The sequence below is a fragment of the Mastigoproctus giganteus genome, chromosome 12 (genome assembly GCF_048544385.1).
Source record: "Mastigoproctus giganteus isolate SK-2022 chromosome 12, ASM4854438v1, whole genome shotgun sequence".
Lineage (NCBI taxonomy): Eukaryota > Metazoa > Arthropoda > Arachnida > Uropygi > Thelyphonidae > Mastigoproctus > Mastigoproctus giganteus.
The window spans coordinates 22,141,037-22,158,116 of NC_143586.1; the positions used below are offsets into that span (position 1 = coordinate 22,141,037).

At 39.4% G+C, this 17,080-nt stretch overlaps 1 protein-coding gene across 1 annotated transcript in view; it reads right to left on the reverse strand.

Moving 5' to 3' along the window:
• LOC150076771 (BAI1-associated protein 3-like) overlaps nucleotides 1-17,080 on the reverse strand; it is a 350,663-nt gene that overhangs the window by 245,761 nt on the left and 87,822 nt on the right. Inside the window, exon 3 of the mRNA XM_090386647.1 lies at nucleotides 2,054-2,141. Coding sequence (XP_090242773.1) covers nucleotides 2,054-2,141 — 88 coding nt within the window. The remainder of the gene's footprint in view (nucleotides 1-2,053; nucleotides 2,142-17,080) is intronic.

A 17,080-nucleotide genomic window follows, 5' to 3' on the forward strand; every position in this document is an offset into this window, starting at 1 on the left:
TTTTAGTTTGCCCTCCGGACAAAAAATACGTCTTAGAGGAGAAAGCTAGTGAAGGTAGAATAAATATAGTTAACGATATTTAAACCCCAGAGCCCCTCCAGAGCTTATCTTGAGAAACAACTTGCCCTTCGGCATTGCGAGGACTTGTGTGTGTGTAAATATTTTAATGTAGATTAAAACAGCGGTTCACAAAGCTTACATCACCCAGCGTTTCTCTTTCCTTCTCCTACTCCTCGTTCGTCTTTTTCAAGAGGCCTCAACAACCATTTTATTGTTTTTGTTGTATTCAAATTTAATATCAACAACGATCGCAAAATGCACTGAAAGGACAGAATTCATGGGATACCTGGTTCCTGGGAAACGCGAAGCTGTCACTCTTCTCGTTAGTGGACGAACCCACTAGCGAGAGGAGTGACACTTTAAATAAAGGTATATAGGTACACTGCATCACTGCATTCACGCAGACGGTAATTGGGCAGGCACAGTCGGGTCTAACACTCCAGAATCCAGGAACTGATCATAATTATCGTCACCAGTCTTTATCCGCCAGTTCTAAAGGAGACGTCTTAGCACAGTTCTTTTGGTGAAAACCGCCAAAGCAAAGATCTGAAGAGCCTCAAAGTTAGCAGGACTGTTAACCAGAATAAACACATTATCTTCAGAGAGATCTGGAACTTTATTCACAAGCTCCTGTCGTTCCACGTTATAATGACCACAATTGAAAAGCACATGCGACCAGGACTCATCTTCTCCACTGGAACAGAAGGGATCAGGCTCTAGTCCTCGTTGAAACAACTTTGCTCGAAGAGAGCCATGCCCAGTTAACAAATAAGTAGTATACATTGAGGGAAAAAATCATGACCAAATTGCTTTAGATAGCGCAATCGTCCTGGGGAATAAATTTCCTTGTAGTTTCTCCAAAATTCACTTAAATCCAAAGAGTTCTCCAAATATCGATTAATTGATTCGTGTGGAACGCTTTCGTGAACTAGTGGACTCAACGCCTATCCGTTACTTGGTAGGTAGGTAGATATCCCATGATTTCTGTCTGTGCACTCAGCGTACATTTCTGGATTCTTTAGCTGAAGTAACAGAACAATATATGGGAATTATAACCACATTACACATTTTTATTTTTTGTGAACTGGAAGTTTCTACATGGATCTCATGGAAGGCTATGGTTTATGGACCACACTTTGAAAACTACGTTGGGCATAATCGAAAATCACAATCAATTATTTCGATTATATTATCATTAGGATGATTCATTCTATTGTAAAAAAATCATTTGATTATGATAAATCATTCGATTATTTCGTTCGCAAATATATATCATTCGAGTGAATTCATTTAAATGATATCATTCGATTATTTCTATTATTGAAATCTGTCGATTACTAATCATTCGATTATAGAAATCATTCCATTATGCCCATCTCTATTGGGAACTAGACAGACTGACAAATTATATGGCAGGAGATTGTTTGTACGTTTTGTTCATGAACTGAAATTTCTCCACAAATCTCTTGGAAGAGGGCATGGAGGCGATATATCGACCACACTTTGTGAACTGCTAATTTAAGAGAAAGAGTGAAAAAAATATGTGGATCTGGTAGACATTGAGCTAATAAACGCCACCTAGGGTATCTCAAATCGTCTCTCCAACAACAGCTTCTCCAAAGTATTTAGAATATGTGTGGAAGGTGTATTGAACTAGACAGGGTATTATCGAAAAGGAATAACCATCATAAGCTCAATAAAACAACGGTTTATCCTTTTAGTTTAATTTGTCTCGATGGTTTTTTTGATTATCCCTCTTAAGTTAACAATATTTTCCAGGGCTTAGTAAATTCATAAAATTACACTGCAATGAAACTTTTTTTTGTGTGTCTGCCTTATTTTAAAGAGCAAATTCTTCCACAATATCATCAGTATTCCCATTGGTGTCCAAAGTTAAACGTACGAGTAATTGCGTAAACAGTTGAGACAAACCACTACATTAGTTGGAGAATAAATCAATAGACCATAGCTAAAGAGAATGTAATTTGCCTACCTCTCTCGTTGCTTGGAGGCGTCGATTCTCTTGCTTCCACGAGAGGGCTGTATAATTCTCGAAGAAGTTACCATCAGCATCCTGCAGCCTGTCGAAAGAAGTTAGAAAAGAAAAAGGAGTTAGTCAGCCACCAGAAGGTTTGATCGAAATAATTACTTGATGTGATTATAGAAAACAGTATATGATTATTATATCTAGTTATGTCCTAAATACACATACTACACTGGGGTGCAAAACTTAAGGATCAACACTATTTCTAAAGGTTACAACCACAAAATCTTTATTTAAGGTACTCTTTACTGATGAGTAGATTCAGTCTCAGCAGCGATTCTGGTCGAGGTGTTCTCGTCTGAGGAGGCGTTATCTTGGATTGACGTACACAACTTCAGATACTGAAAAGCGTGCATGCTACTGTACTGAGGTAATCCTTCCCCATGTGCGTCTGTTCCGAGGTGCCATTGGCCACGAGTTCGTGCTTATGGATGATAACGCCACATCTCATCGCACTGCAGCTGTTGATATGCTTTTGGAAAATGACGGCATTGTTCGTACGGATTGGTCTGCCCGTTCCACCGTTCTAAATCTCATCGAACACATATTGGACGCTCTGGGGATATGCCTAGCGGTACGTCCACACCAACCAGAAAATGTTCTCCAGCTGATGGCGCTGACAGAGGAATGGACGATGTCACCGCAACAACTTATCAACAACATTGTTCCAAGTATGGACAGGCGGTGCAAAGCCTGCATCGACATTAGTGGTGGCCATATCTTCTACTGAGGACCACCTCTTCCCTTTGTTCCATCTTTGGCAGTGATGCACCTGTATCATGGCAGCCAGTGCTATGTTGCCATTTTTGAATAAAGTCCCTCTGTACCGTTTTGTTTCCGTTGTTGTTTCCTTCATCATTTCTGTACCTCACGAGGTTCCTTTGGTATGCTTTTCCCATATCCAAGTCTCTCCTATGAGAAGATACAGGTGAAAACCTGTCTGGTCCTTACGTTTTGCACACCAGTGTATTTGCACATATGGATGCACACAGAAAATCAGTTCAGCCTCAAACTGGTGAAGAATTGAACAACCTAGAGAACCCTATTGCTGGCAGTGCTCTGCTTAATGTCAATATACCATATGGAGATACTTTAAAAACATCATGGCCGTTGAGTAGGCCATCAGTTAGTTTATTGGTCTATTAATACTACAAAGTTAATGAGGGAATACAATGTTGTTCAGTAGGTGGAGTTCCACATACAGTCCTCCTCTCGCTCTTTGAGAGAGATCAGTTTCGTTACTTGAACGTTTCACCCTCGTGAGTAGCACAGTTTGTAGGATCGCCGTGCACCCCACAAAAGACATGAGTTCTATTCCCGTCGACGAAGTGAAGAATTATGGGCTTTTTCAACAAACAGAACATCGACAACAGAACACGCGCAATTTACAGATATGGTCTTAGCCGATAATGCTCTTAAAACCCTTTTACAACACCATAAATCTCCAGTTTGACCTAATCAGCCAACACATGCTCTGCCGATCCCATTTCAGTTCATTACAGAAATGGAACTGAAATTCGAGATTGGGCAGGCCAGGGCACATGATTGAACTCTTCCTTCTGTAGTATGCTGATAAAAGTGTTATTGTTTTGATTTGTCATTTCTGTGAATACTGAAATGCTTTGTTGGCTGAAAGAGCAGTGCAAGTCCACACCATATAAATGCCTCAATAATAATAATAATAATAATAATAATAATAATAATAATAAATAAATAAATAATAATAAGTGTATTAGTTAACGTTGTTACATGTTAGTAAACACGGGCTCTTTTGATATTTTTTTGGTTTTCGAAGATTTTCTTGAGATCGACTAACTCAGCCATGGAGTGAAAAAGGCCATAAAAGTTCCTCGCGTCAGTGAAGGGATTAGAACCTTGGCCTTTTCCACCCGGTGTGGGGAGGACTGAGTATAACCATTGCGCTACTGCAAGGACAGTAAAAAAATACAGAGCAGAGTGTGGAGTATCTGTAATCTGCCAATATCCTAAGTATCTAATGAGAAGCATACCAACGGATCTTGATCGACAGCCTGCCCGACCATATTAAGATCGACGCATTCAAGTGGAGAAGTTGCTGCATGACCGCTAACTGTTTACGTTTGTGGAATATGTAGGCTAAGTAAACCTGTTTTGGTAGTCAACATTTCTGATTTCTAATATAATCCCAGAATGCATTGTAGCTTGTTTGTCAAAAGATCCAATGTTTGTAAAAGATATAAGCTGATAGACGAAGCAACATTTTAACTGAAAATCGTAACAACGATAATAAGTTAAATGGGAGCATCGTTAACACAGAACAGAGAACGAAAGCCATCATGAATTTCAGTCGTAATAATGGATGTTGAATCAATGAGTAGAGGTATACAGACTAATTTAGATAATCTATAAATTCATCATTGATGTAAACATAACTGGGATATTGTTAATCTTATTATAAGTACACATTGACTAAAATTACGAACCTTTAGAAAAACAGCAAATGTGGGGCATGGATTCTATAAGGTGTTTTAGGACGTTTTAGTCTAATAGTGACTATACTTCCAGCAAAATAGCTACCACAGAGTTGAAGAGAGAGAGAGGACTTCATTGCTGAGCAGCTCTCTCCAGCACACATCCTTAATAGGATTGAGATCAGGTGAATGTGTAGGCCAAGGAAGACGTTGGAAATTCGTGTCGTGTTCTTCTAACCATTCTTGCACGATTGTGGGACGATGCACTGTTGCATTTACATCCATAAAGTAACCACCACTTTCGGGATAAAAGTGTAACATCGAAGGTTGCAGTAGATCTGATATAAAATTAAGGTTCTCCCATGGATGACATTCGACTTTCCAACGGTATGTCAACAAAACATTTCCTATACCATGACACCACCTCCAGATGCTTGGGTTGTCTTAACAGGGCAAGGTCCGTCGCTTCGTGTGAGGTTCTCGCTACACTCTTTGCCTACCATCAGTACTAAACAAAGAGCATCGCGATTCTTCTGACCATGACTTTCTTCTATTGTTCTACTGTCCAATCCAACGGATTGGACAGTAGAACAAGCAGATTTTTCTGTTTTTTCTCTAAAACAAGTGACTTCCGAATAGGCAGTCGAGTGCCAATATATTATTGGAATAGAAAAGAAGTGGAAAGCAGTGGGGGACTCACAAAATTTGTCCCTGTTGGCTATCTTTTGGAATATGGATAAAATTAAAAATACCACGTCGATTTGATGTACCCATTAATTTGTTGAAATTCGTATTATATTGAATATGTCTTGATACTTCCTTAAATTTTTTCTCCCTTTTAAAAAAAAAAGTTCGACATACCGGCACCACTAAATTGATTGAAAGTATGACGTGATCACATAAAAAGGAATTATAAATGTGATATTCCCTCAACTCTACCATTTGTTGTTTTCTTTGCTCAGATGGATGCTGGACAAACTTTGTTTTACTGAACTAGAAAATTCAAAGAGCAGAAAGTAGTTTTTACCCAAGTGGCGCATTGTTACTTTCGCATGCAGTTTCTCTGAAGACAGAATAATCCCCTTTTGAGGACGACCCGTTGAAAAGGTGACAGAATAATGAAAAATAATGACTTTTGAGGGATTATTTCGAGTATCAAAAGTGGAATGACATTGCACTGTCAGCTACGCTGTCAGGGAGCGGATGTATACGAATTTTTAAAGAGCAGCGTCTACTGGCATCACACAGTCAGTAAGTTCTTGGAAGACAATTCCTTTAAGGCTTTCATCTAGTATTAACTGATAGTTGAAGAAGGTAAATTAGAGTGAAAAAAGGAATCGCAAACCCTCCTGAAAACATGACATTTACAAAATAAAATATATAAATAAAAATCATCCGTTGGTGATGATGTTCTTACTCGTAAAACTACTGGTTTAACATTTGATGTAATGTACACTATATGACCAAAAGTATTAGTTGACTCTTCCATGAATGTTGTGTACTAGTACTTCTGACGTACATACTATCGGCTCTGATACACCAATATAAATTGGTGTGTGCAATAGCAGTATGTTAGGAGTATGGGTGTTGGACCGGAACTCACGAAATTTCAATTGGAATGGTAGTTGGATGAAACATCAGCAAACATTTTTTGTGTGTACGCAACTGCAACTCGAAATCTTCCAAAATCCATTTTGGCTGGTGTTATTCAAAGATGGAGGACTTTGAATAACAGGTCTGGACGACCTCACAAATATTTGGGACGTATTTATGACCATAAAGAAGCTAGTTTGTGTCTCGTGCATGCTGTGGAAAGTATTGCGGAGCGGCCTAAAAGACCACATGAACATCCACGAAGGTGTGTTAGTCATCGAAGAGAGCTGCATAAACTTGAATTCAATGGTAGGCATCCGCACATAATCTAAATATCATACTGACCAATGCAAAACGGCGTTTGGCGTTGATGACTGTGATATTTGGTCAGCTTTAGGACCCAAGGAACAGTGGTAGAATGCACAATGGAGTACGGATCAAGGCGGTTGGAATTTTTTTCTCTCTGAGGGCGTGTTTGAGTTTAGATATTGTCCGGGGAGTGCTTCTTATTGGAGTACATCTTCTCGACCATGAAGTTTGGATAAAGCGGTCTGATGGTATGGCTCTGGTTCAGTTGGTTCGATCGTGGTCCGTTAGTGGAAGTGTCCGAAGTGATGAAGTTTATGACGTTCTTGGATGTTTTGGACAATTATAAACTATCTATACAGTGGCAACACTACAGAAATCAGCGCAAAAAGGTCTATGTCATACAGCCAGGTTCATACATAGAATAGTAAACCAGTGGTTCACAAGGAGATGTAGAGCGAAACAATCAGAAGAAAAACAGGGAGTTGTTGTTGTAGTTAGGTTTTTTAGAAGCATGTGCTCTGTGGCAGAGATTTTCTGTTTGCTGATTAAAAACCCGAGTATTCGGGAGAAAAACCATGCTACCCTCGCCTGAGACGGAATAACTAAACCACGTTGTGAAAAAAGGCCCATAAAAAATTCCTCACGTCATCGACGGGACTCGAACTCAAGTCTTTTCCACCCGGTGTAGGGAAGATGGTGATTCCCTTAAATGATTCCCTTAACTTCCACTCAAACCAGTTCTAACAGATTCTATCAACTGTGCTACCCAAGAGGGCACAAACAAAGAAAAGGACAGAGAACTGATAAAGCAGTGTTATAAAGGAAATTTATGAAAAGCCGGACAATGTGAAATTTATTTAAATGGCTGCCAGACTGGAACTATGATAAGAAAAGGGTGACTTTTCCTCCTTCTGCTGGATAACTGGTAACCTTATTTATACAGACTGGTTTTGTGGGCAATGAGGTCCAAACGTCGGATATGCCTGTTCAGAGCCTGGATTTGAGCCCCACTGAACACCTGTGCGATAAATTCGAGAGTCTCATCAGTCTGGAGCCAAAACTATTGGAATTAGGGTTTTCAATTAAACCCTAATTCCAATAGTTGGGTTACTAAAGGAATGGAGATGAATTTCGGAAGACACTTATTGCAAGTTTGGCAGAAAGGTTGACGCTTTTATGTGGGAGTTGTTTGAAACTTAGCGTTGTTCTTTATTAAACTGACCACTGTAAATAATAAACAATCAGCGTTAGTGTAAATGAAGGTGGCTGTCTCACTTATTAAGACACGTCATCAACAGAGTTAGGGCAAACCATGTATAACATGTCTGGACACGCTTTCAGATAACAACTTGCATATCAACCACCACGTGGATATATTAAATATTTGAATGAAAATCACATTTTCCTCTGTAACCCATTCTTTGTTGCAGCCACTCCAACACTAATCAGACCTACGTGTACCTTAAGAGTCATTAAAATAAGCGAGGATGGCATCTGAGCGGGACGCACGGTGATTAAAATACTTCAAGAAAGATTAAGCGTCAAGTCATATTTGCGAGATGGTAATTTGTCGCTAGAGTGACGCGCACGAAACATTAAACAGGGAAATGCCCAAATTAGAAAGGCGTGACAGAAGAAAGAAAGAATAGAGGTACTGAGCCAAGAAACTTCACTGGAAGTTAGGGGATTCATTTTTAAATGATTCCCTTAACTTCCACTCAAACCAGTTCTAACAAGTCAGCAGTATCAAACATTTCAAACAAATATCATTTATCTTAAAATTTCCAATTATGCCAGTTTTAGGGAGAGTTGTTATTGAAGGGGCCCCCTCAGCTAGAAGAAACACTACATTCTAACTGAAAATTCAAATGAATCTCCTTAATATTCGTATATGTATCAGTACAGCGCGTAGGATGTTGCATGATGTAGGTTACCACGGTCGTGCAGCTGTCCAGAAGCCATTAGTAACACCAACTAATGCCAGATGCCGTGTAGCTTGGTGAAGGACCCACTGTTCTTGGATCGTATTCAATAAAAAAAACTGTGCTTTGGAGTGAAGAGTCACAGTACATGGTCTGTCTGTCTGATGGTCGTGCCTGGGTGTGACAAGTTTCTGGAGAAAGCTAATGGGACCATATCACCCCGACAATGAAGTTTGGCCGAGGCTGCGTGATGGTCTGATTGACCTGGGACCATTGGTTGCTGAGGTCTCTAGACGGCGTGGACAATAATGGCGTAATTACGTTGTGGAAAGATAATACTCCATATGGAATTACTACTAAGTAGGTTTAGTCAAGACAACTTACCACTTGAAGTTTGGTCCATTGGAACGAGAGGACAATTATTATAATAGACTCAAACAGTCCCAACAACCAAATAAATTGGCTGCGTATCGGTTTTCTATGTTGATATCAATCTGCGGGCATGGATTATGGTAGTTTAGGTTTGTGTGTATCACTTTTTGGCATCAGAAATCTGAAAGGTCAGCTTCTGTAGATGGGCTCATGTAATTCCGAATAGACGTGCTTCAAGGAATAAAATATGATTCTCCAATTATTTTTCTGTTTCTGGTAATAAGTCCGTAGAGAATCCAAAATGTCGTGAAGATTCTTTGATGTGAATGTGGTTATCATCCGGCTTTCAAAGTCGTTTTAGGAAAGTTATAGGTTCGATAATCTCATAGATCTACTTACTTCACAAGTCCTTTAGATGTTCTTATACTAAAGTTATACCTATTCCTGGATGAGACGTGTGTATGGTTTATTTCTTCCAGTCACAAGGAGTGTCCATATACTTTTGACAGCATCGCGCACACTACTTATGAAGTGAACCGGATACAGAAATATTCCAAGGTTTTAATTTTCGTATTTAATTAATTCATTAAATATGTTTATTGCAATCAGTCGCACGATTGCAATAAAGCTAGTACGATTTACACTATGCTGCCACTTTATTAGGTACACCCCTTCTGTGCACATAAATGGTTCGTTCCACAACATTGCAAGTCACATGACCACAGTTTCAAGGAAGTATCGAGAATGGTGCAACGAACAGAAAACATCCTCTCAACGGCACTCCCGTGAAAGAAAATCTGACCTCTCTCATCTTGTTGATGAGAGAGGTCACAGGAAGATGGCTAGAATTGTGCAAACAAACAGACGGGCCACAATGTCGCACATCACTTCAGAATACAATCTAGGTGTGCAGAACAAAATATCGCAACGGACCACTAGTCGCACTTTGTCACGAATGGGCTACAACAGCCGACGGCCACATCGCGTACCTTTGTTATCAATGAAGAACAAGAGAGCACGCCTCCTGTGGGCACAGCAACACCAGCACTGGACTATTGAGGATTGGAAAACAGTTGCTTGGTCTGACGAGTCGAAGTTTCTGGTGCATCATGTTGGTGGAAGGCTCAGAATCTGTTGAAAACAACATGAATCCGAATCACTATGGAATGGTTCCAGAAACATGACAATGACTTTTCTTTGCTGCAGTGGCCCACTCAGTCCCAGGATCTCCTATTGAACATCCTTGGGATGAACTGGAAAGGGCTGTTCGTTGCAGGCCTATCCCCCGTCCAATCTCAAGGAACTGCGTGACACACTCATGTCTGCATGGTACTCCCTTCCTGCACAACGTTTTCAGCATTTTGTTCAATCCATGCCTAGACGAATTCCGGCTGTTTTGAAGGATAAAGAGGCTCAATACGTTACTAGGTAGGTGTACCTAATAAAGTGCCCCTAAATCACCCCTACAATTTTCAATGAATAGTCAAATGAATAGTGAGGCGCACAGGTTACATTTGGATATGATAAGTTTTCGAGGAGATTGCTCCATGGCTTTTTATTTATACAAAGGTTACCAAATGAAAAGTCGATTCTTCAGCACGTTTTCATCTCCTTCGGTACCATGAATAAGTAAGCAGGTTTCCAGCTATCTTTGCAGCCGCTAGGTGCAAAACTGATAAATCACCTACTGAAGTTTCATTGTCTACATTGTCTCAATGCTAATAAAAAACAACTAACCATCGTAGGTAGCACAGTGGGTAGAATCGTAGTTTTCCTCTCACCGGGTGGAAAAAGACTTGGGTTCAAGTCCCGTTGATGACCTGAAGAATTTTTATGGGCCTTTTTCGCAACGTGGTTGAGTCAGTCGGTCAAACTGTACCAAAAAAAACAATTTTTTTGGTACAGCTTGCAATTCTTGAGTTATTAATTTTTAAAAGTTGGACATGACTTCATAAGCAACCTGTATATTGTGGATAAAAATTCCAAAGGATGAGAAGAGCGAGGAACTTATCAAACACAAACAAGACTTTTATCATCTTTATAAGGGTAAATTAAAGTGAAAATGATTCTGGGGGGACAAAAAAACGACGCTAAAGAAGTATTGAACTTAATCCTGGATTACACGATAATACCCAAAAGGTAGGATAACCAAGACAAAGGCGCCTAAGGGATTGAATAATATTATTATAAGGAATAAATCCAAATCAGATAATTCTCTGCCTCTTTGATTAACTGGTGAAGTAAATCACTTGAAAACAAACAGAAGTCAATTCGTTCTCTGCTGGAATAATCAAAATAACATTTAAGAGGATCTAATCTCGATCGAAAAGAAGTAAAACATGAGCATTAACAATTCACGATTTATAACAAAAAAAAAAAGAAAATAGCTACTACTTTTACGGGCGAAAGGAGAACACTTCGTTTCTGTGCCAACCACGTTGCCCATTCATTCCTTCAACCAACGCACAGCAACAAACATAAGATTTAGTGCGTCAACTGGAATATACGAAATATGGGTATGGGATGTGTATGAAGTAAAGAAATAATGATTACCGAATTTCTATTAGTCCAATTTTTATGAAATTTGGGTATTTTATATTTATATCTTTCAAAAAGATATGAATATAAAATTGAATAAAAATCCACCCACTGACAGCCGTTTATTACAAGAAGAGGGAGAAAAAAATATATAATCGTCATCTTTTTATTAGTTCGATTTTAATAAAATTTCTAATTGAGAGACAAATCTTTCTTAAAGGTCGAAATATACAATTTCATAAAATTCCGATAATTGAAAATCGAGTTATTACATGAGTACTGACAAACGGACTTGGTGAAGACAATAGGTGCATTTTACTTCATAAAAACAAAAAATCTCTACAACATAAGTAATCTCTGAATGCTTATCTCTAGTGATTGATAAGGAAAATGTTATTAATTATATTTCTTTATACGAAATGCCAATGATGGGCTGATTTATTCAGCAAATTTAATTTGTGTATGAATAAATCCTTTAACACATGAATGTACCGAATGCGAAGCAGCAACGTTTTGATATTCAAGACATGTCTACTAGGAATACCACATCTGCATGTCGATATGCAGTTCTACCAACAGCCTGGAGTTTTCATGAATACTGCAGTTGGCTTTTCTCTAAATAAGAAGTTCTTGTCGGAGCATATTTTTCGTTATACTCCATTTTGGAAAATTCCTCGCTCTAGTTTCGTATGAATAAATTATGCCTACTCTTTGTGTCATGTTTGGGAATGAATGCTTTTTATACGATGTTTTTTTCCTAACATATGGCGCAGTTTATCAAATAAATTTATGTTTTATAGCCACTTGTTCACTTGAATAAGATATTTGCTGAATATGAAATCGGATTTTTTAAAAGGTTTTTGCATTTTTTTTTTCGGTACTTCCCACTACCTTTTTTTATCTACTTTCTCATCTACTTTTTTATCTGTAATCTGTAATTTATGGGGCAAATAACTGTGCGTTTCATTTGTTTTTCTGGATGATGAACAAATCCAACATTCCTTCCGTATTTTCTTATTAGTTCTCTGTTGTTTAAAGTACCAACTTCAATCTTTGTTGTGTGCTCCTTCTGCATTTTGAATTTTTTACATTATAGATCCAGTATTGCCATTATATTTCCCAAGCACTCCCATAAATACTTTGTTTGAGCGTTAGAAGAGTGGAAGATTAGGGTTTTTTTAGGAGCATCGGCAACTAAGCCCATATTTCTCCATATATACTGTCTGTAAAAATTGCACGTGTTCTGTGGTCGATTTTCTGTTTATTGAATGAAAAACAATGTTTCCAGGTTTTTCATCCAGCAAAACCATGCTACCCTCGCTAAGATCGACTAATTTAGCCACGTTGTGATAAAGGCCTATAAAAATTCCTCACGTCATCGACAGGACTCGAACTCAGGTCTTTACCACCCGGTGTTGGGAAGACAGAGCTTCTACCAACTGTGCAACCCACGATGGCAAGCGTCAGAAAAACCGTTGTAACCGGCTACAATATAGTGTTTCCCTGTCTTGCATCCCGATTATTTCCCCCACCCCGCGACCATCTCGTTGATGATGGTCCCCAGCTGTCCGCATTTAGCTCTGTGACGCAATACAATCTCTGTAAAGGTCAGATGATTTGTATACGTGCGTGGTTTGCGCTGTATTGTGTTAGGTTATGTTCGGCAGTTGTTCATCTGGCTTCTTAGCAGTAGGCCTTTGGAAAACCAAGGTCCCCCGTTGCTGTCCACAACTACGACGAGGTGGACCAGGAAGTAGGGTTCAGTACGCTGGCTGGAGCGAACCCTGGCATCACCTAAGATTGCCATGGAGGACCCCTAAAACAATAAAGTTTTTATTAGAAGGGACTACTATCACCCATTCTTGAAAAACAAGCTAGCGCCATTCAGATTACAAATACCACTGTTTTATAACTCTTGTTCGATACAAACCAGATTTTCCGTACATCGAATGGGAAGGACAATTAGGTAACCTACACCCCAAAGTTCCCTCATCCCATTATATAGCCTACATTATTTACAATTTTGAAATAGGGTTCAGTAAATCGTTATTACTTGAAGCGCTAACGTACTTTTGGTGTAAAAACACAACCACTCTAGGTCATGCAATTAATACATACTCATTGGGTTGTTACATCTTGCACTGATGGGTGTTGAGTTACCCACCGATGAAGGGATACTAATCCCTGAAACATCCGCATGGATAATGGTATACATTACGACATATTCTTCTTTCAAAAAGAGGAAAATTTCTGTTTTCTCTCCTCAGTTCGCAAATTTTATTTGAATGCTAATAAGAACTGGCGGAAAGAGAGCGGATGGGGCTCAGAAGAGTGGTAGTTAGATCCCGTCAGTCCTCCTCAAATACTGCCAACCAGGAGTTCAGGTAAGTCACAGGAACTCTTATTAGTACAAGGACGATAAACAGGGAATTGCATTGCATCGGATTTACGGAAGATGTAGCACGCAAACAGAAAGCAATGTGCAACATCGACCTGCCATGTGTAGAACCCATCGTAATTGGTACCCGAAACATTGGAAAGCTGGGTTATGGCGTGATAAATCGCAATACCACATGTGTTATTGTGATAATCATTCGCTTTCCGATTTGATTTGGTGGATACCTGGACAATGTCATTCAACAGTGTGTGTCGTTCCAACTGCGAAGTTTAGAAGTGGTATTCTCGCGGTATGGGGTAATTTCTTGTAGTTTGGGCTTGACCATTGGTTGTTTCCGGGAACAATGAAGGTACATTGACATTCTGGACAATTCCGCTCTTCTTAAGCCTTGGCAGCAAGGCTTAGGGAGGAGAAGTCCTCTTCTGTTTCAGTATGGCAATGTTCAAAGGAGTTCAGGAAGGGCACAGGAACTGTTATTAGTACAAGGACGATAAATAGGGAATTGCATTGCATTCATATCATACTACACAGCCTGTAACGATTTGAAGACATGGACGTGCGAAAGCTTCATTGGGTTGTTTACAACCCCAGCCTAAACTCCACTGATTACCTTTTGGGATGAACTTGAATATTAACTTTGGGAAAGGCTAACACGCTTCTATCTGTAGCTGAATTGGCCACTATGCTAAAGGAGACACAGACCAAAATACCGCCTTCTGTTTTTTTTTAATTGTTTAGAGGTGGCGTTTTTCACAGAAATTTTAAAACATGCCACATATTTTAGCAATATAGTGTATATAGATTATCATACTAGTAGCACAGATTGCAACACAACCCATATGCTTAATAAAACTATTTTGGTTGTATTTAAAGGAGCAGAGGAGATATCTGGTTCATCTTATAGCAGACTGGTTCGATTTAGAACCCGCAGATTGATTACACTTCATTAAAATCCAATTGGAGATGTCAGTCATCCCAGGCACCAAATAATCATATTAAACCTCATATCTGTTGTCTTTCCATTACAGCAATTACAACAACCATCTCGTTGATGATGGTCCCCAGCTGTCCGCATTAATTGAAGAGAGCGCCTTGCTGGTGGTCGGAATAGAGCCTGAAAGGGTATTATGGATTGCCACATGTGTTATTGTGATAACCATTCGGCATCGCGTATTCGGGAGTAATTTTCGCCCTGCAAAACTAGTAACAACAGTTTAGGGGCCTGGAGGAGTTACTCGAATAATTATCATTTAATCCGCATTTTCGTATTCATCTTTTGATTAAAATATTATTAGCTGCTCAGAAATTTTTGAGTGGTTGTGTGAAATTTGGAATATACGAGGTTAAAATAAATGTAAACAAGTAAACTTTGAGGTGGAACTAAAACTGCTCAATAACAAAATATCAACGCCATACAAGGTCGATTTATTTAAAACTTTGGATAAAAATTGCCTGAAACACAGAAAAAAATATGATTACAAAGTTTGAGCATCAAATTCCAGGATTTGCAACTTTCAAGCATGTAAAAACACACAGGACCAAGATTCAGTGAGCAGTGGCAGCTGACCTACGTAGCTACTTCCCTATACAAAGTCATTTACATATCATTATATATGTTTCGAATATGATCCACGGACAAAGAAGCAAAGCATGGAATGGAGATCAACATGCTTTCCGAGACACAAACTTTTGTTTTGAAACATCAAAAACAAAAGGGATGTTGATCACTTCCTTCAATAGCAAAGGAATAATCCACAAGGAATTTGTACCACGGGGTAAGACGATGAACAAGGAGTAGTGTGCAGAAGTTCTAGACCATTTTGCTAAAGAATTCATCGAGTAAGATCCAATTTCGAGTAAAAAGGAGCTGGTTCCTCTTACACGACATTGCAAGGCCATGCGGGATTTTGTAGCTAGCCCCCCGCCTCCCCTTATTACATTGATCTCTTGTTGTTGGGTTTTAGACGCATCAGCAACTTAGGTCATATTGAGCGGTATATAATATGTTTGTAAGTACGTGTGTTCTGTGGTCCATTTGCTGTTTACTGGACAAAACACCTGAATTTATGGGAGAAAAAATCATGTTACCCTCGCCTGAGACCAACTAACTTAGTCACGTTAGTCATTATTCATAAAAATTGTTCGGGTTATTAACAGAATTGGAAGTCAGGTGTTTTCCACCTGGTGTGGGGAGGACGCCGATTCTACCAATTATCATCCCTACGAGGCGATAGTGGACATAGTGTTATTGTTAGGCGGTTCCTGTGGTTTCCCACAAATCCGCGTTAAGTACTCTGCAATGCTGCAAAACATTGTAAAGCCATTCGATGTGGGCAGTGTTGGTTGTGTGAGTAGTTGTTGTTTGACTGGTCTCTTCGTTACTGGGAGGCTCGATCACCAGGAAGGAGCCTTCCACAGACCATCCACAGACACTCTTGCAGGAGTGAGAGTGGGGAGGAGCCAAGGAAAGAGCAGAGAAGAGACAGGAAAGTGGAAGACAGCAGGGAATGGAAGAGTGTAGGCATCCCTCCCAGGCAAAAAAGGAGAAAGAGGAGTGCTGGTGCAGTTGGGGGAGTCCTGTGGGTAGGGCGAAGAGAACAGGTAAAGACCAAATTAAAGAGTCCGACATTGCACATGGAGCGGCGTCGGCGGGGCATCAAGTTGGTGGCCCTTGAGGAGCATCCCGCCTAGGGTTAGCCTAGGGCCAACAGTAAGAGTGGGTTAATTACGATGGCTATAAACCTTTTCTTGGAATATATATATCTCCTCGGAATAGTCATTGTTCCCCAAATCAAATTCACGCAGAAAGAACGGCCATTTTACACTGTAAAGACATTAAAAAATACAAGGAGCTCGTGGCGGTCACTTCAAATGCGTTTTGACATGATCACTCGACGAGCGTTACTTATGATGAACTTATGCACTCCGTGGGATATGCATAACATCCTATGCAATCTCAGCTGAGAATAAAGCGACTCGAATTCTCTTATTACGTAAATTTTTCCATTAACCTCTTATTCTATAAATATCGATAAGGAGTACTTTGAATTTATCACGTGCACCAGGTCATTCATTTCCGTTATACTTATGAAATGTCCTGTCCGATTGCATTTTCTAAACAAAAATATCATTGAATAAATACACTCGTCAGTTATCTGGTTGGCGTTCTCTGAGCCCTCTGCAGAAACTTTATGGAGTGTTTTTGATGTGGTCTCCAGACTTGAATATAATATTCCAAATGCGATCCAACTAATTGGGTAGGCCCTGAAAATCATGACAGGACACCTTTCTTATTATTTGATTCTCTTCAATTCATACGAGATGTGGTAATAAAGTTCCCGGACTGCTGAAATAAAAAGAACACAAAGTGAAGTGGCTCAAAAATGGTTTTATT